At 36.2% G+C, this 20,820-nt stretch overlaps 1 protein-coding gene across 1 annotated transcript in view; it reads left to right on the top strand.

Moving 5' to 3' along the window:
* CNTNAP2 (contactin associated protein 2) overlaps positions 1-20,820 on the top strand; it is a 1,235,323-nt gene that overhangs the window by 575,022 nt on the left and 639,481 nt on the right. Inside the window, exons 7-8 of the mRNA XM_050890726.1 lie at positions 1,616-1,759; positions 8,279-8,543. Coding sequence (XP_050746683.1) covers positions 1,616-1,759; positions 8,279-8,543 — 409 coding nt within the window. The remainder of the gene's footprint in view (positions 1-1,615; positions 1,760-8,278; positions 8,544-20,820) is intronic.

Raw genomic sequence — 20,820 nt, 5'->3', positions numbered from 1 at the left:
AAGAGGAATAAACATTAGTTCTGATTACATTTTCAAGATTAAAAAAAAAAAATCCTATGAGTCCCTCTTAACTCACTGTCGTGGTACGTGTTTTTTGCAATTTTTCTCCTTTTCTTCAAAATGCTTCCCTTTCCAATTTCTCTTCTTCAAATATGGAGACTATATATGACTCTCTGACTATATCATGCAAAAGAATGTTTGACAGCCATTAAAATATTACAGTCACATTCTTCAGTTCATGTAAAGTACTGTATCTCCTCTGAAGTCAAGTCATGTCAATTTACAATACCTGAGGATGTGTCCCGCAAAATGCTTTTACATAGCTGGTATGTGCTATTTATAAAGATTTTGGTTTTCAGCTGTATAGCTTTAGTTCTTCTTATATGCCAAGTCAAAGCCTCCTCTTTGGGATAGAAAGTGATATCTTACATGCTTTTAAAATGGAAAATGTGTCCCTAGAGGTGCATTTTCCTGCTCTCAGTAATAACAAATGGAATTAACAATGAATTGTTTTTAAAAGCTTGGCTCTTGCAAATCTCAGCAGCCGACTACAAGTAGACATTTTTGTGAGCATTCGTGGGGCAGGGAAACTAGGTGTCATTACTATTTATGCCGTCATCTATTGGAGATAGGTACTTAACATAGATTGCAGGGACTAATCTCATGAGTCCCTTGTTCTTCACATTTGGGCTGCAAAATATTAATGAAAACATGTAGCATTTATTCACTTCCAAACATTTCAGAAAAGGCCCTGATGCGGTAGAGACCTGTATAGTCTCTATGGGAGAGACTTCTTAAGAGATGAATTTTTTTAGTTTCTAAAATATTTGTTTTTCTTCATTTTTTAGCACTAGAGATTCTGGATAACCCAGTGTTTTAGGGTAATGAAATTCAGCATTAAGAGAAAAACATTTCCTGTTTGACCTTGATGGCTGAGTCTTTGTGGTAGTTGTCTTCATCTTCTCTATGGAGCTGATTTGGCCTGCTAAGTCCTGTGGTAACTCCTCATTGACTATAATTACATGATAGAAGCATGTTCTCAGTAGTGGAAGGTGCTTCTGTCTAACAGAGGATAGCATCTTTAACTATGTGATTCTGTAAAATTCTTCTGGATGAAGTAGATACATAAGCATTAAAGGAAACAAATGCATCGTATTGGAGCCCACCGCTGCTGTGTTGCAGTCTGAGCTCTGGCACACAGTTAGAGCTGAGTGAATGATTTGTATCAGATTATCTGGCTAATTTCATGTCTACTCTTGTTTAGAAAAATACTAGGATGGACATTTATTCCAAGTTCTTTGTTCGAAATACGTATTGTTCAGTAGCAATCAGAAGAGCAGTCCATATATGAACAACTGTGATGTATGTCTGCTCACTGTTTGGACAATGTAATAATACTTGGGATTTACTACCATAAAATATTTGCAATCGTAAATTCATTATGGATTTTTTTTCTGCTTTTATAGTGCTTATTTGATACTTCCTTTTTCTGTAAGCAGTGTTGCCAGCTCTCTCGTTCGCCATGTTTTAGTCTTCAAAGAAAGCAAATATATCTACAGCAAATTTGTTTAAAAGCCCTCCAGTAACTATCTACCATTTTCTGTTTCATTCAAAGATAACCTTTGGAGGCATGCCTTTTTCTGGGAAGCCAAGTTCTAACAGTAGGAAGAATTTCAAAGGCTGCATGGAGAGCATCAACTACAATGGCAATAATATCACTGACCTTGCCAAGAGGAAGAAATTGGAACCTTCTAATGTGGTAAGAGCATAATTTAATGGTCAGCTAAACTTCTGCTTCTCCTTCTAAAGGAGACTAGAAGGTTTGTGAGTGTGTGTAGCTGATATCCTTGTGATATACTGGAATGATATATAACACAAAACAAATTTTATCACATACCCGAAGATCTTATTGTATGTATATTTGTGACTTTTTTTTAATTATTATTATCTGAGCATTTTACTTCTGGGGTCCCATTTCATCTTTCCAAAATTAACCTTCAGTATCAGATAACTACTTTTTAAAAGAAAATGAGCTGAACCAATAAGTACTTCTTTCCTTTCCTCCCAAATTATAGTAGTCCAAAACCAGCGCAGACAAGATTTATTATTAAATCAATTGAAGCTTTCTCGTGGCTTTAAATCCTGGTATCTTCCATCCCTGCAGAGCTAGTTGGATTACTGGAGTGCAAAAGTCACTGGAAGGGAATGCTTCTACAGGCCTTTCTGGGAGCTCTGAAAAGCCTCAAGATATTAGACTTGAAAAACATTATTTAGCTTATTAACTTCACAGAGCTTATTAACATTTTATTCTATTTTTTCTCTTGCTCAAGCATTCATAGTTGCTTTCATGTTCAAACTTGCATGGGCAGGGTGATTAAGAAAGAGTGTACTTTAATTACTGTGGTTTTAAGGCTCTAAATGTTCCTAAAATTGCTTGCTGGCATACAAAGGCAATGTGGGTAAAAAATAAATGTATTATTGCCATGAGTTTGAGATGGTCCGAGTAAGTTGTTCAAGGCTTTCTTCTGTACAGGTTTACAGCCTTCACAAAGTCCTGCTAACAATGTGTATGGTTCCACTATTGCTTTTCTTTTTTTGTAATAAAGAGTAAAGATTTACATATGCAGTGATGATGAAGTGCAAAGGATTGATTACTATTTGATTCCTCCTTGGATAGTAATACTCAAGTTCCATATAATTGTACGAACAATATGGCTAAATGGTCAAGGTAATACGAAGGATAATTTTGAATATGTGATGTTTGCTACACAAACTCAGTAATACAGCCCAATATTTAGAACCTTTTCTATACATGAATTTCTTCAGTATTGTCAAAGGCAAAGAACATGATATATATGCCGTGGAGGAAGACTCTACTTTTAGAATGTTTTTGACCCAGCCGCATGAACTCCTGAATCTTTGAATTTTTTTTTTTCCAAAATTGCCTGTGATTTCCTGCCTGCAGTGCATTTTAAGCTTGTAATGTAACCATGATTTCCAAAGATTGATGCCTGATTTAGAAAAGGATCTTTGTACAGGAGCAATCTTTCCATTTTGCACAGTCAAGTCCACTGCAAGTTAGTAGGACATATTCTTAAAGCCTCTTTCTGAACAGAAGTGTTACTTAAAAGGTTTCTGTATCGCAAATCCTATCCTTTCAAAAGTATGGCATAGCTAGCAGGCATGTAAAATCTCTGTAAAATCATCTATCTGGTTTTTTTTATTTGTTTCTTTCTTTCTTTCTTTGTTTTTAAAGTTCTGTTACCTGTAATGTGAAAGTAAAATCCACATAAGAAGCTTTGGCAGTGTTAGTGCTACATCCAGAGGCTATGGCATGCTAGTTTAATCTGATGGTTTGGTTTGTTTTCCAATTCTGAGAATGGCTATAAAAATAGAAGTGACCTTTGTTTTCAGTAGAATTACTTAAATTGCTTCAGCTCTCCAAAAGCAAAATCAGTTTTCATCTAACTAAATCAACATGGATTTTTATGTTTCTTACAAAAGCTTTTTTACTCTTAGATTTTAGCCTGATTTAGCATGAAGAATAGACTCAGTTGAGACTACTGTTGTTAGTCATGTTTATGATGATGGCGCTTGAGCAATCCAACAAGGATCAAAGCTCCATTGTAGGAGATCCTGTACAAACCCATAACAGTAGGCACACCCTGTCCTAAACAGTGTATTATCTGAAGAGGCAAGACAGACAAAATGTAATGAAGTGGAACACAAGCAAAGTAATCAGTATGGTGATGAGAAATATCATAAGGGGGGAAAAAAACAGAGGAAAGAAGGATGTTAAAGAGGTGTGAGACAGAAGAAAAAAATATTCTTAGATGCAGATAGTTGAATTTCAGAAGCCACACAGTGAAAGGGAGTTGACAAGTTAATTTTACAGAATGAGGAGGCCCAGATAACCAAAGATGATAATAAGGTTATAATCTTGATTTGTCTCTGAACAAAATTCAAGTTAAAAAATTTTTAGGTCTCATATACATAGGTGTTATGAGCAAAAAAGCACCACCAAGCATCTCTTTATTTTATTGAAGAGTAAGGATGTAAAGACAATTTAAAAGTATTTTAAATTCAAATAAAGTCCAACACTGGCTTTAATAACATATTTCTTTTAGATTTAGAGGGTAAGAATAAAGGGAAAAAAACTTTGGCAGTCCTTTGTGATATATGAGTTGGCAACAGCTCTTTGGAGTGAATGACTCGGATGGTCTTGAGCAGTTATTGTTCTTATTAGTGGAGCCTGATTTGTTTTCATAGAAGATAAATGAGGCAAATTATAAAGATGCCCAAAAGGGAGAGTCGGGGAGAAAAGGACAGCTGAGACAGAGAATGTGTCTGCTTTTCTCCTGAACCAAGTTGCAAACAAGAGTTGGCAGTGACTAACTAGCACAGTAGGTGCTAACTCTTGTATACAACTTGACTCAGGACTAAGACAGAAACAGGGAACACACTTGTAAACAATCTTCCAGTCCATCTTTTCTATGTTTTCTACTAAAATATAACAAGCTTTGTAGGACTTTCATTAGCTTGCACAGGTGAAGAATATTGACCCTGGTACCACTAGTGAGAAGAGACTAGAATATGCAGCTAACAAGAAGTAGTCCAGAGAAATTTGAATTTAGGAATTTAGTCACCTTATCAAATTTTCCTACCCAGAGGTATATTAAGGGCAGGCACTGTGAATACTAATTGGATTTAGTTTCCACGTAACAGTCTCTCCAATTTTAAAGCCTGTAACCAAAAAATGCTGAGGAGAATCATATTTGCTACCCTCCATCCTTACTAGGTCTATGCTCCACCCAGTTCTGCAGCTCCTATGCCATGTATTACTGAGTGCTATTGTATACAAACTTAAGATGAGTGTTTTCTTTAAATTATTGATATTAAGCAAGCATTATGTTAAGCTCAAAGATCATTAATAAGCTATTTTGAGAAAAATACTGAAATAACATGATAAACATTGCCTGTACTGTATGATCCATCCTGATTTAACAGGTATTGTAGTCTTAATAAACTCATTACCTCTCTTTTGGGAGCTACGTATTCAGCCAGTAGCTCTATGAATTTGGAAAAGTTTTAAGACCCACTAGTATTTCCACAAGGGATAACATCTGAATGTGGATAGGCAAAATTGATTTGTAAGAAGTAAACATGAAGCTAATTTGCAACACAGGTTAAAGATCATGATACAAAGCTCAAGCTACCCAAATTAAGATGTTTTTACCATTTTCCTTCCAAAGTAGTATGCAAAATTCTCTAAGACCAACAGTTTCAATATAAATGCACAGTATATGTTTGACTTCCAGATGTCATTGCCCAGAGAACTATTCAGCAAGTCACTCTGAATCTACAGAAAAGGATCTCTCTCTCTTTCAAAAACGGGGATGTTATTATAGAGACAAGCTGCAGATTAGCTCGAACTCTTGACCCAGACCTAATGAGCAATCTATGCAAGATGGGCTGTACTTAAAAGAGGAGTCGTCTTGTGAATTACAGTCATAGAGGGAATCGATAATCCAGTTCAGATTAATCTGAATAGCTCAGTAGGGAAAATACTAACTAGCAGAGAAATTAGAATTATATGTTACTTCCTCAAGAAATCTTTTATGCATTTAGGCTGTTCATGATAAATGCATTCGCCAATGTGAAAAAGGATTTGAATGCATTCAGTGCCATTAACTTTAATGGGTGTTATACATGCAAGTATTCAAAGCATCAGGATGACAGGAGAGTGTCAATTGGATATGAAAGCCTTCTTGTTATGAGGAAATTGTTAGTTCCTCATGGTAACAAGGCAGCAAGAGAAACTCTTAAAAATATCTAACAAAATACTTTCTGAGTACTAAATTGGCATCTGTGACTGAACCGTGAGATGTCAGCTCTTACAAAATGCTGTTGCCCTCTGTGTCTACACAGGAGTGCCTTAGCTATGTAAAAGAAGTTATTTCTAATCCATAGGGTGACTATTACACTGAGAATGTTAACAAAGGGTTACAAAGGGTATTTCAGCCACTCTCCGGGGTTTTTTCCTGCATGTAAAATTTGTGGTTTAACCAAAAGTATTCTGTAGCACACTTGGAAATGTTCAGACTAAAACTATTCAAACAAATGAGTTAACTATTTTGATTTAAAGCTTAGTTGGCTGAAAACTTAAAATTAAAATCTCTAGGCAACTTTTAGACTAAAAAAACCCACAATAGCCAAACAACTTAGCAGCAAAGGAGATCCTTTGCCTTTACTCAGAAAGTAGTTGTAATTTCTCTCATTCACACTGTAATTTAAAAGCTTCCTATAGTTGTTTTAGCTAATTATTTTCCTAAATCCTTGGATGTTTTTTGTTATCCATGGAACATGGGTGTATGAAAAGAATGTGGTTTGTAATGCTGAGATTTTATGATAAATATAGGAACAAATCTTTTAGGAGATCAGTATAAAGAAATGTCTTCTCTAGTTCCAGATTATTGGAAACATCAGTGTTTCTTGATTCATGATGGAGGCTGCCAACCTGACTGTCTAGTTGCTACTAGTTCTACTGGCCTTTATAGGTAGACTGTGTGGCAGTGTAACTTCTGATGCTCTGTAGGAAAAAGAGGTGGTTATGCAAAGTAATCTAAGAATCTATCTGAGTGCTCAAGAAACTTATTTTTATTCATTTAGTTTTGACATGGAAATACTATATAAGAAACTGAATCTGCCACACAGGTGGTATCTTGCTATGACATAGATAAGCTGTTTTCTGATGTGTTGTTCTTTTAAAAAGTGACGGGTTTCAACATTGGTAAATGAGTGCTAAATCTTGCTTCCTTATTGACATCATCTAGCCCATCTCCAACTGAAAATAGTTACTTCAAAAAAAAATTTACTTAGGACTTTCCTCCCACACATTTTCAGATGCAAAGTTCCTATCTTGCTTCCAAATTCTCTAACTTCCCTCAAGATGAACTTTCAGATGCATTTATACACTATGAATACAAAAATATGTGACATAAAAACTTATATCAGGAAGTCAGTAATACAGAGTTTAAAAATATTTATGTGGCAAAGATGATGACTGACGTAGTCAGATGCATTCAGATGATTCTGAACAGTGCTTAGGTGAACCTCATCTCTCAACATCTAGGTACCTCCAAAAATCCTTAATATTTTTTTTAATGTACAAATAAATATCAAAGGAATTGCTATCTTGATCATAGTAATAATTTCCATACTGCATCAGATAAAATTCTCCCTTCCCAAATTGAACTGAAATTGCCACAGAGTATCCGTCTGCCAAAGTGCATCAGAAAACCTAACCATAGAACAGGATCCACTTTGCCATATATTAGAGGAATTCTTCAGCAGAGGAAGTTTTCCTGTTATATTTGCATTGATGCATTAAAAAGTCAATTCTGGACAGAGATTGCTACAAATTATTTATGATTTCTAAGGAAAAAAATGGTAATACATCCTACCATTGTGGTCTTTTGTGAGAAGTGACATGAGAACCAGAGTGAAAAATTCATGTCCCTAATTCTAGTCTTGTTTACAGATACATTTTAAGGCCTTGGAAATCAATAAAGGTGATTGGATTTTTGTCAATTTCCCAGAGAGTAAAATTTTACAGTGTGAAAACTGCAGTTTCTTTTACCAAGAAAATTATTGACTAGCTACAAATACTAGGCATTGTTCATGATCAGCTACTCCAAATCCTTTTGCTCCATGAAATGAAGTATTAGCTTATCTAGTATTATCCAGTAGAAAACATAACAGAGAGACTAGCTCTTCACGAGGTTTTATACATCCTTCTTTCACAACCTCATGTATTTTATGGATTGACACATTGATATAAGGGTATTTGGAAAGTTGTGTTTCATTTTTATAAAAGGATGAATTACTCTTCTGTTATAGGCTTCTTTGGTGACCATGAACAAGTCCAAGTTTCTCTGTGATTCATTTCTTCATCTTTCAACTGGGAATATTAATGCTTTCAGCTAAGCTTTATCTTGGTTAGACTATAACTCTTCAGGGCAAAGACTGCCTCTTATTGTGTGTATGTACAGTACAAAATATAATTGGGCCAATGCTAGAAAAAACAGAAATATCAGCAACAACATTGTAATAGTAACAATAATGATAATATTAATAGCACATTTTTACATGCAACTTGCATTGATCACAGTAGTCTGTAGGTTGAATGAAACTTAGAATACTTTCCTAGAGGTAGCTGTGAATTTAGTGGAATCTTACCATTTTGCTTATGTTTTTGCTTTTTTTGTGTTTTACTTAGGGAAATCTAAGTTTTTCTTGTGTGGAGCCACATACAGTGCCCGTCTTTTTCAATGCCACGAGTTACCTTGAGGTTCCTGGTCGTCCAAGCCAGGATCTGTTTTCAGTCAGTTTCCTTTTCCGAACCTGGAACCCCAATGGACTTCTTGTCTTCAGCAACTTTGCAGATGACCTGGGGAATGTTGAAATTGACATAAATGAGGGAAAAGTCAGTGTCCATATCAATGTCACCCAAGTGAAGAAGAACCGAATAGACATCTCATCAGGTAGGTGTTTTTTTTTAATTGGTTATCATTTTTGTTGGTGGCGTTTAAAAGCATCATGGACCTAAAAAATAGAATAATTGTTTTACATAATTTAAAATTTAAATTGCAACTATATTGAATCCTTTATTGTATGTTTCTTTGAGTAAGAGGTAGAAGAATATTGAAACAGTTGTTAGATTAAAAAAGAAGACACAAATATTCTTATTCTGTCATGAAACCCAAAAAATGTATCACCCCTTATCTATGAGGCAGCATTGCTTCTTTTTTTCTTTCTTCCATCTGTCTTGCAGTCTTCTCTGCAAAAATATTTGGTTTCAAAAGGGGAGGGTACTCCCTTGTTGACAGTAGCCTAATAATTAGGCTGCTCCTATTACTTCCTAGTAATTAAGCAGCTCTCAGAAAAAAAAACAAAACATTTGTTTTAACCACAAGGCTGGCATAAAAAATACTGTGGCATTCTCTAAGTATGGTGTAGAGTCATGCTGGAGAAGGACCAGGGCTTTCAGTACCTAACTAAGGAGGTTTTGGAAAATACTGGGTAAAAGGTACAGGATTAGGTTTGTTTCTGGAAGAAAGGGTGTGTGTTGGTGTCAGTTGATCAGCTTTTTAAAATTACTTGACACTTCCATTTTGATAAATTATACTTTCAGTCTAGATTCTTTATGGGCATTTCTGGATCAGCTGTAGCCAATACAGGGTTAGCTACATCATGTCAATTAACACTTTTTCTCCGCAAGGTGATGACCTAATCATGGGTTGGAAAATACAGGGTTGCTTGCAAGTGGATCTAGCTCCACATAAAAAAATCCCCAGTGATTAGTTGAAGTAGCATATATGGCAACCTAGTTTCTTAGCCAAAAAAGGGACGCCTTTTTTGCCTGAAATCATCTGAGATTACTATTTTTTCTTAATTTCATGGTAGAGTCTTCAGTCTTCATCAACAGGATTGATATACTGGTATAGCTCTGAAGGAATGACAGTGTTTTTTATGTCTGCTCTTCTGTTTGATTTCTATTTGAAAATATATTGTCTACATAGTCATATAAACAGGGACTTGAGGAAATGTAAGAAAAAGAAAAAAATGCCTTTTTTAATGAGAAAACATACATTAAGTAGGAAAGTAACATTTAATTTGGCAAATGGACATTTTTGTGAGTTTTCTCTTTTCACCCCATTAATGAAATAGAGCTGAGCATGAAAGGAAATTAATTATTTTAAAGATAGAACTGAATAAAATAATAACTAAAATTCAGAATTTACCTATTTTGTAGAATGAAAATCTTTTCAGTCTGTATGATCAGTTTACATAATAGCCCAAGAATCACATACAGCCATTCATTTTTATAGCCATGATACTATTCTTAATCTCCATATAATCCAATATCTGTATACTACAGTTTGAATATCTTAAAGAGCTGGTAGTTTCCTTTGTTATTACAATTTGTATGATAATAAAAATACATTTATTGCTCAATTTTCATTGTATGGACTTTTTATATTTGCATAGCTATCCTGGGAAAGCTTTCATTTATTTTAATACTTTGTTGCTACTTTTGTTGCAACAGGCATTTCAGTGCCTGTGAAATCAATTGTGTGTGTGAACATAAGAAAGCAAAATATGGCATCTGCCAGGGAATGCTGCAGAAGGAATGCTGCTTTTCTACAGCAAATATCACAGCGACCTTCTTGTTCCCTTCTTGTGCAGGGAATTAAAAGATGTCAACATATAAACCTGCTGGGCTTATGTAAAAGTCAAAGTGGTCTGCCTTTGGCACAAAGATTTCTGACTGCTGTGGTCCTATAGATGTAAGATGCACACTTTTTCACTGGTGATTTTTAACACCTGGTAAAGCAGAATTTTCTGTAGTCAAGTGTGCAGCCTTCTATGTAACTGCATGTGTAGGGTATGAATAATTAGACTTCTGTCTGTTGGGAGGTGTGCACCCTGGTTATCACAAAGAATTAGGCTAATTAAAACCACAGCCTAGATGCAGGTGTGTTTTGTATTTCATAGCTTTGCTGTACTTATGCCTGTCACCTGTAATAGCATATTTTCCCTGGAGGAAGCTAAAGTCTCTTAGTCCTTATTCTATACACCTGTCATAATTTACTAACTTACTTTCATTAACAGCTTTTAATGTCAGCTTTCCATGTTAACACAGGTACATCAGCAGTTCATTCTGGGGCATAGTCTAACTCTGGCTGTAGAAATAGTAGTTGAACTGACTGGCAGGAATTACATGACAGAACTGTATGCTGATGTGCAGGTGGCAGAGTTTGTTCCTGCACATCTCTGCACTAAAGATACTGGTGTGGAACAGAGTTCTGGTTTGTCTGTTTTTCAGTGTCATATATTCATTAAACACCTTAAAGCTGCACGCACTGAATCAGGGAGCTCTAACATAGCATGAGTGAAGTTCAGATAAACAGGAGAGTCTAGCCTTCCAATGTATAAAATATAGTTAAATTCCCACCTTTCTCACTGGTAGATGGGCACTGCAAACCTCCTTATTGACCTACTTTATGAAGTGATTTGTGACGCCTGGGAGGGATCAGACAGTATGTGAAAAAAATTTTCTTGTCAACTTGATGGAACTTTCATACCTAATTCATTTGAGCATTTTGTTTAAGGAGAGAAAGACAGCTGCAGTTTTAAATATTTTGATGACACTTTACAAAAATAAAAATTAAATAATGCATAGAAGGTACAGTTAAAGGAGCTGCACTTCTAGTCCCGTATAGTACATGGACTTATGTTTACCACTTACCTGTAGAGTCAGTAAGGTGAATAGTTCACAGGACATTGTAAAAAGTTCTCTAGACAGCTGTAAGGTTTAGAGGCAAGAACATCAAATAATCAGCAAGCAGAATCAATTGACTGTTAAGAAGAGTGGGAGCTACTGCTAATCTGAGAAATCGGAAATAGGTTTATACTTTATTTTTTATGCTAATTGATTCTACTTTTTCTATTTTATGTAGTGAATGGATACAATACTCTAAGGTGGTCAAATAGAAAGCATGAATGCAAAAAGTTTAACTTCTGTGTAAATACAGTGACTATGAGAGGTTTACATAGCATGCTGTGGGAAAACATTTGGATTAATAGCAGGCAATTCATGGGAATCATGAAGCAGACATTGCTTTGCATTTAAAATCACAGAAATTGAAAGTTGCCATCAGGCAGTCCATTCTTAGCAGTTTTCTTTGTCTCACAGAGATCCTTCCCTGCTCTCACCAGTTGTCTGTTCTGTTTTTGTCAGGGATAATTTTTTCACAGTGTTAGCAGATCACAGCAAGAGCTCTTAGTTCTTATTTAATGTTATCCTTTGTTCTTCCAAAAGGGACTTAACTGTTCCTTCATTTATTTAACTGCATGTCCTGCCCACTGGAGATTTCACTCTATTCAATTCTTCATGAACTTCTCTCAGTTTCTTAATCAATCTTCTCCATCTTTATTGGAATGATAAGTCACTCCAGTACTTTATTCTTAGAGTATTTAAAATAAAAATAATATTTTTTAATTATTAAAATGGTTTTGTATATCTGAAGCTTCTTCACTTATTGTTTGGAGTTCAAAATTTTCTTCAGCCTAAATATGAGACATTCCTACTGTCTGTCATGCCTTAATTCCCTCTTTCATTCTATTGTTGCTACTTTAAAAAAATCACAGGTAGTTTATGTTAGCATTAGCAGTTCCTAGATAACTTTCTGTAGATCACTTCTTGCTTTGCAAAAATGCATTTTATTTTCTTCTTTAATGATGTTAGATACCATTTATCTTGCTGCTCCTTTCATGCCTTCAGTCACTTTCAAGCCTCTGCCTCATCTCTATATATCTGATTAAAGCATTTAAATGTATCTGTATTATGAAAATTTCATATTTATTTTATATGTGTGGAAAAAAATCAGGGGTGATTACATATATTGTAGTCCAGTACGTATGATTTTTGCGTTACTAGTAAAAGGCAAAAGATTTTTGTGCTGACCTGGCAAAGCAGAATCTCAGGTTTTACTTGACCTAGCTGTAGCTTGTTTAACAGTGGCCAAACAACTAGACCCTGACCTGTCCTGGGCTTCAGCTTGGCGGATGGTAAAGGCAATGAAGAGCTGGTAAAAAACAGTAATAAATTTTTTACTATGTCAATAAGGTGTACGGTCTTTTGCCCATACACAATTTTGAGTGTAACAGAATACTTTAACTTAATATGCAGTTTAGCTTTCAGTTTGTAGTAGATATGAAAGGGACAAAGATGATTAGTCCTTATGGTTATACTTACTACCTGATTTTGCTTAGTGAGCAGATTTTTTTCCTTTTTTCATGATCTTGCCAGTTGTTCCTTCAAAACAGGTCTCTGAACAATAAAAAATTCCTTCCCTTCCCTGCCCAGCATTCTGTTAAGTGTCCAGTAAGCACTGTTTAGTTGTGAACAGACCGGAAAAACTGTCGTACAAATTCAATGGCCTTGATTTTGCTTTTTCTTACATTATTCTTATTTAGACACTACCACTATTTGATTGATGAGAGTTGTATTAATAAACTTGCTGTTAGTAAGAGGAAATCAGGGCCACTGAGACCTGAAATAAAGATTTAATTAGAAGAAATAAGCTACTGACTGTGCAGAATTACACAGGTGAAATACTTAAAGCTTGTGTATAAATCAAGAGTTAAACATCCTATTGACTTTTTCTCTGCAGAGTAAACTGTGATTAATATCTTCACAATTGTCTATGTCCCAGCATAGGGATTAATAATAGGAGAGAATCTCAGAAAACAGTCAAGAGATTTATCTTTACTGCTCCATGTAGTTTTGGACTAAATTCTGCTTTTGGCATCGTGGGATTCAGGCAAACTTCCTGGAAATTGCTGGGTTTACCCAAGGGATTGATGGAAGCAATGCTAGGCTGAGAAGATGGAAGAAAGAAGTGTTCTTGCTTTCTTAAAGAACTTTTTAAAAGCAGATTTCCAGTGTAGTTTTGCATACCAAAGGATTCTGATATTCTGCTACAGTTTTAAAAGTCATTTAATTTTAGTATATGCTACCTGTTTACCCTGAGAACCTACTCAAAATTTGTGATGTTGCAATTAGAAGAATAAATTGTTGATGAAGTTGTATTTATTTATAAGCTTTAACAAGCTAATATCTTCTTTTCTGAGCACAGAAGAAGTCAGCAACTGGAAAATGTCATACTCCCACATCTCTCTTTGCCAGAAAAACTGTTATGAAACTTTTCCCAAAGCCACATGCAAATGCTGTTCAGTGCAGGGTTAAGCCACAGCCCATGTCCCAGTTGCCTCCTTTTCTTCCACTTAGTTATATGTACCTGCTTCAGCAACTTAACCCGAATTCCTTTCTAACGAAACCAAACTTTTCTGAAGCTTTCAACATGGGGAAAAATTGGTAACTCATTAACAAACATGAAGAGTGTTGCTTTGCTCAATGAAACAGTAGTAACATTCAAAATAACACTCCTGAGGAATCATCTAATGGCTTTCCAATGTTTTTAACAGCAAACCCTGAATCCCTGTTTCAATATCGAAAAGAACTTCTCTGCCTCTTGCGAAAAGGCAAAGTTTTCATAGTGGCAGATTCTGAAAATAATCTCTTGATTTATCTTCTGTTTACTTTCTCACTTTTTATCTTTTCATAGACAGCTCTGACCTTTCATATCTAAACATTCTCTGCTCAACTTGAATACCGGAGGCTCTATGAAGATCCCTTGGATTTTACCCCACAGTACAAATGATAAGTCACTGAAAAAGGACATCATCTCCTTTGGCCCTTAATATTTTAACAGAGAAGTTTTCAGTGTCCAAAGTCTTCTGCCATTAAATTGAATTCATCTGCTTTGGAGCTCCTTTTTTCCTCTTCCAACTCTCCTAGTTAACATCTTGTTCTGTAGCTGCTGCTCAAGGCTGTCTTCAGTTCCTCCTGTCAACAATAAACTTATTAAAACTTGGGATATGAATATCTTTTTGTTATATTTATCTGTATTAAATCAGACTTCTCCCTGTGGAATCTCTCTGGGAAGCTTTCCACCCTTCTGTCTTTCTGCTAGATCTCAAGTCATCTGAATCGCAGTTCATTTATATTTTAGGTCTCGGGTTAAGACAACATCCTTCAGGTAATAAAATGTCTCTGTCTGACAGATCTAAAGTGGTACTCTTCCAGTGACAATTCCCAGGGGTGTTTTACGTGGGAATCAAGAAGTATTTTTGCCTCTGTTGCTAAATGAAGGTTTAAATAGGGAATGTGTATACACAGAGGAAAAGTGCACTTCTGGTGGGAAGATAACATTTCCCACCAGGTCTTTTCCATATTACTGATACTGGGTTATACACTGAATGTTAGTAAGTGAAGGCAGATACCCGTGAGGCACTCGTCAGCATGATCGAGATGAGAGACAAAAATTCTGTCCACAAAAGACAACATGATGACTTAGCATCAGAAGAGTCTGAATATTAGAGAATTATTTTCTTCCCAGATAGCCAGTTTTGTGTCTCTGTTTCTCATTCTGTGTTTATTTTTGGCTAATGACTTTAAGCAGTGAATGCAGCTACATGAATAGATATTTGTGGTTTTGAATTCCACAGAACAGAGAAACAGACATGCTTGTAGTAGTTATTGTTCTTTCTTCTATGTGTTTTTCTTGTAGTCTGGTTTTCCATCTCGGTACAGTAGACTCTCAAACCAGTTAGAGCAGGAAATAGAGCTCTTGATTGCAGAGTTTTTCTTCTAAGAAAACTGATGACTTTAGTTCAGGTTTTTGTGAATTCTGCTTCATCAGTCACTGATTTTCACTGGAGAGTTGCCTACCAAGTACAAGCTATGCATTCTAAAACATAGCTGGTACCTTTTTCGGATACTTCACTGAGAGTAATGTAACTCTTTGTTGGTTGCACTGGTACCTTGCAGGCATGGAGGAACCTGAGAATCAAGCAAGCAGGCTGTTCTTGACAGGCTTCCTAAATTTATACAAGAGGCTGAAGTTCAGTTTACTTGTTTTGGCCTCATTTCCTCTGGGCTGTAGAACAGAGTTAGAAGGCACCTTTGCATGTCATTCTCTATTTTAACACCGAAAGATGAAATAAGGCTTTTTGCAACTACTATTTAAGCAGTCACTGTGTTGCACTGAATTTCATTCAGGAAAAAGGTGCAATAGTCAATAGTTAAATGGTAATTTTAACTTTCTGCTAGAAGGAATGTAAATTACTTGAGTAGAGCTAGACAGAACTAGTTGGAAATTTACCCTTTTAATTCAATAAGTTTGACAGAAAGTGGAATCAATTTTAGTTGCTTTCCATGTTGCCTTTGCTTACTCCATCCACATCAGTTATTGCCAGTCTGGTTCTAGTCAAGTCAGGGAAAATTTTGCTTTCGATTTTGATGGATGAAAGATAAGCTCCTTAGCACTGAATGCTACAGAGGTCCCCAATATTTTGCAGTTACCTGAAGAACGTAAGTTTTTACTTAAGTGGGTCCTCTGTCTGCATATTTTTGTTGAATACAAAATAGCATGAAGAGACATCTCTCTAAAGATTGGTTTGGCAAGCCAAGGATGCTTAGTTAAAACCAGCATTACCTCTTGGATCAGTAAGAAGATAATGTTGGAAAGGACATGGCAAAATATACTTTTGTTTGTGTTTTAAAGTCTTTCAGGACTTACATGTGCTGATTGAGGTGAATGTGTTTTTTTCCATTACTATTTTCCTTTTAGATTAGTAATAAATAAACAAAAGGATGCAATAGAGACAGCAGCTGTAAATATATTTGTTGTGTTTATGCACATCCTGACAGCAGTATCCCCAGGACACCATTAAGTATTCATATAATATAAAGACAGATGAAGGGAATGTTTTCTAATATCTGAAAGACTGGATATCAGAAATATGTTCTTTCCCCCAATTTACTAGTTTGCCATCTCTGCCTCCTCTTCCATAAAGGTGGCTCTTTGAGAAAGCCCGTTTCCAGGACTCACACACCTATGCTGAATACAGTTTGTCATAGATGGCAACATGATGGTAACCTCACAATAATGTCAGCCAATTCTTTCAGCACCGGCATGAATACCATCCAGCAGCATTGGCTTAAAGTTCCTAATTTTGTAAAAGCCCATTTTTCTGTTAATCACAGGATGAGATAGTTCCTGTAAACTTTTCCGTAGATGTTAGTATTACTTGAAAAATGTGATTGCACTTCGTGCTATGTTAGCTCTTTAGTTCACCTTGTAGCAGATTTAATTTTCACTGGAAACTAGTGAGAAGATGTAGGAAATCTATTTGAAGTCTGTTTTTTACTTCACTTCCATTTCAGAGAGAAATAGTTGGCTAAGCACATCTGATAACCCAGCATATGATTAATCAACTATAATAACTTAAACATATACTTCTACTGCCTATTTAGTCTGGCAGTTATGATATTTTGTAAATGGCTATGAGTAAGTGGAGTAGTAGAGGGTAAAAAGAATGCACTTTTTATTTGATAGTATAAGTTATAGCCACTCTACCTATGTATATGTACCATTGTGCATATAGCCATATATCAGTCAGAGAGTTTACTTAGCTAATTTGCCAACTATGAAATGCAGGAAGTTCGCAGAACATTGGCATTTGGTAAAATAGCACAACCGTTTGAATGGGTTCGGGAGACCCAGGGCAGACAGCAGGCGAGTCTACGCTCTCAGATCACTCCTTGTTTCATCTCAAGGTTGCTCTGCTGCATCTGCTGCTCTGACTGTCCCCTCTGGAAACAGGCTGTATCACTCCTAGAATATCATCTTTCAATGGGATCTATAGTTTCCCCACCATCAGCACCGAGATCCAGGAATAGTTCAGTGGTTAGACTGGTCCGGAGCCTATTACAAGAGACAATATGGACAAAACATCAGCTCTTACTCTGTCAGCCTGGGTTGTCCTCCAATACTTTTCTGCAAGGGTCTGTCCCCTTACAGACTCTCATGCTCCCCCGCCCCCCACCTCCTTCTCTACACACAACATATTCTGGATGTCATTTCTTAAAAAGTGAAAATATCACAGGGTATGAGGTAACCTTCTTATTATTCATCACTTTATGAAGAGATAGCCATTTTTAAAATCGTAACATTACCCATGTGTGTCAGACCCAAAGAAGGACATGTGGATTCAGGAGGAGAACCAGACTGCTGTGGCAAGGTTGCTGTAGCCATGGTCATGTAACGATATATGACAGGCATGAAACAGGTTAGTGTTACACATGGCTTACACAGTGTGGGCGTGTGGGTCAACAAGATGAAGCCCCAGAGAGTGTGTACTGATCTAGAGACCCCTCCACAGGCTGTATAGTGTGGACACAAATGGATTGCTGTAGGGACCAGCCATCAGTACTGCAAATGTGAGCTGTGCTGGGTGAACTGCCCAGGGCAACATAGATCATTCCTTGGTCCTGGTTACAAAGACAGCAGAGACACAGCCTGTGTTGTTTCAGAAACAAGAAACCACAGCAGAGAGGGTGCAGACTAGAAGGCAGCTTATAGATGTAGAAGCAAAGGGAAAGTCCTCAGGTTTGGAAAAGTGGCCTGCTACCACTTTGTTTGCTCAATGTTCATTGTTTCAGAAAGGAATTTTGGTGGGTATAAAACCTTGCTGGGCTAGGAAAACAATTGTTGTTATGGATTAAAAAAAAAGGGAGAGGAGGGAGAAGAAAAAATACAGGAGATCCAGTCTCCACTTAGAATATAGTACATTTATTTGCTGTACACTTAAAAAACATGTTTAGGGACAGACTGGGAGATCAAAAGTCTTGAACCTTCTTTTGTACATTATTGTTGCTTACATGTGTTATGTAATAGCATTTCAAAAAAAGGGCATAGAATCTTCAAGCAGTGGGCCACATAACACTGTGCAGAACCACTGTGGGATGAAGCTATCATCAGCTATGTAAATTAAAACTGCCAGTGTTATCTTTTCACCTTTTCACCTTCTCTGAATGCAAGGAAAAAAAGGAGATTTTCTTTACTTTTAAAGTGGGCATTTACAGCATTTGCACTTGGAGTAATACCAGGAATACTCTTTCTAGTGCAAATGTCCTTGAAACTCATTTGAGTTTACAAGGAATTTTGCAATTTTTAACTTTTAATCTTATTTATCACTAATCCTTGGGTAGGTGTCCCACAATACCTGTAGCCAATTACTTACAGAAAAATAATTAAAAGTCATTGTAATCAAACACAATTTTTTTTGTGGGGGGAAACATGACCTAATTACAGGCACGGAACTTTAATTTATGTGCTGGGAACTGACATTCAATATCTTCTTTTTCATTGCTATTCAGGAACCTGGGCAAATAGATTATTATCTGTGACAGGTTTCTGGCAGTCCCTCTTGGTTTGACAGTGTTATTTTAGAGAGAAGAGAGAGTCACTTTTGTATATAATGAAAAGAAAAGTTGTCAAGCATCCATATATATTTTATGCTGCATAAAACTTAAGCGCTAGAGGAAAGATTCTGTTTTCAGTCATGCCACTGTAAATTCATAGTGCTTCTGCTGACTTCCAGGTTTGCATCAATGACACAGAATGGCATCTAGCCCAAAGGATGAATTCCTTTTTTTACACAGGCAATGCAGCTCTTGTAAGTCAGTTTGGCCCTTACTGGTTTTTTGGTTAGTACAGTCATGCACAACTGTGATATGTATTTTGGCATTTTGGCATTTTCTACTGACAATGACAGAACTAAAAACAATTTCTATCAAAGTGCTTCCTTGAAATGGCATCATGTACAGTCTGCATTGTCTAGGTTTTTTCAGCTTAGTTCACAGAAGTGATTACTCTTAGCTGCAAAAATACTCAGGAAAAAAACATTTTCTAGTTGTATGTTGCTAGCTCTTCCTTTACTTTGGTCTTGAAAAAGGTGGTAAGTCCCTTCAGGCATTTTTGCATATTGCTTCTTTTCATTTTCAAATGCTGCTGAAGCAGCAGCACATGAGCACTGAGGTGAAACAGAGCAACCAAAGTCCTTTCGATTCTGTAAGCTGAATGGCAGATGATATTGTCTTCAAAAAGCTTGCTCATTAAGTTTATGTATTTGATAGGGAAAAAAAATCTCAATTCCATTGCTGTGAAGCAGCCACTATAAAATACATAGTTTATTCTAATACCAAGCAGGATTTTATGGAATGGTTTCACTGAGGACAAATACTGAAAATTCTACACATCTCCTTCGTAGAATATTTACTTACAAAAGAAAAACATGTTTAGAGGCATGACTTCCCCTATGTCTTTTCCAAGAAATATATGTATGTACAACATTTGAAGGATCCATTCTTTTAAAATGCAAAAATAACTTTGGGTTTCTTTCTGCAGATTTAATATAGTGGAACGGCATAATACATGCCCTCAAAAATGAGGGTTTCATTCATTAACCATTTGTAGCTGTTTTAACAGCTCTTTTTATGCACATTAGCACATGCATTAAAACCAACTGCCAAGTGGAATCAACTTTACCACAGCACTAGCACACAGATTTCTAGCAGAACAAAATAACATTCTCGACATTCTGGTGTTGGTACTTCAACAATTACCTGTGAAAACAGTAATAGCAGATCCCATGTCTCTAGGATCTGGAATTTGCAACACAAGGCTGATATTATTGACAATACTGAATCTGGAAAAGAATAATGTGGTGCTGAGGCATGTTTAGGAGAGTTAGACTGGTTTCTATAGTGTAGGCAACAAGTGATATGTTTGATCAAACTTGCTGTGTGATAAAGCTTTGCTGTATGCTGTACAGGAATATCTGGTCCCAGGGGGATGAACTTCATGTACTGAAGCATTCTCCAAAGGCACAGAACTAGGCACAGCACAGCTTTTCCTTCTTTGCCTTCACTGGTGCCTGTAAAACAAATATGTATAAAAATACATATATTTGGGATGCCCCAAATAACACCCATTCCTAACATTTTCTGTCTTGTTTTGTCACAGATAGAGATCAGCATGTTATAAAACAAGACCAGAAATAATTTTCATCAAGTGTTTTTAGACCTCAGTCAAATATACATTTGCTGTGTTTTTAAAACAGCCAGTTAGTAATTATTTCAAGTCTTGGGGATGAAATCCTGACTCAAATGAAGTTCATGGGACTTTGCCTGACTTCAGTGGGGATACTGTTTCATTCAAAGCTTGAGCAGTGCTTCACCAATAGTTTGAATAATATTCTTTTCATAGAGAGAAATGTAGTCTGTGTGTTTCAGGAATGATTACTTATACCCAGTCATGCATCAAAGTATTGTTATTCATTTACTGT

The sequence above is a fragment of the Gymnogyps californianus genome, chromosome 2, assembly GCF_018139145.2.
Source record: "Gymnogyps californianus isolate 813 chromosome 2, ASM1813914v2, whole genome shotgun sequence".
In the NCBI taxonomy this organism is placed as follows: domain Eukaryota; kingdom Metazoa; phylum Chordata; class Aves; order Accipitriformes; family Cathartidae; genus Gymnogyps; species Gymnogyps californianus.
The sequence above is the reverse complement of the archived record's forward strand: the minus strand, read 5'-3'. Positions and strand labels throughout refer to the sequence as shown.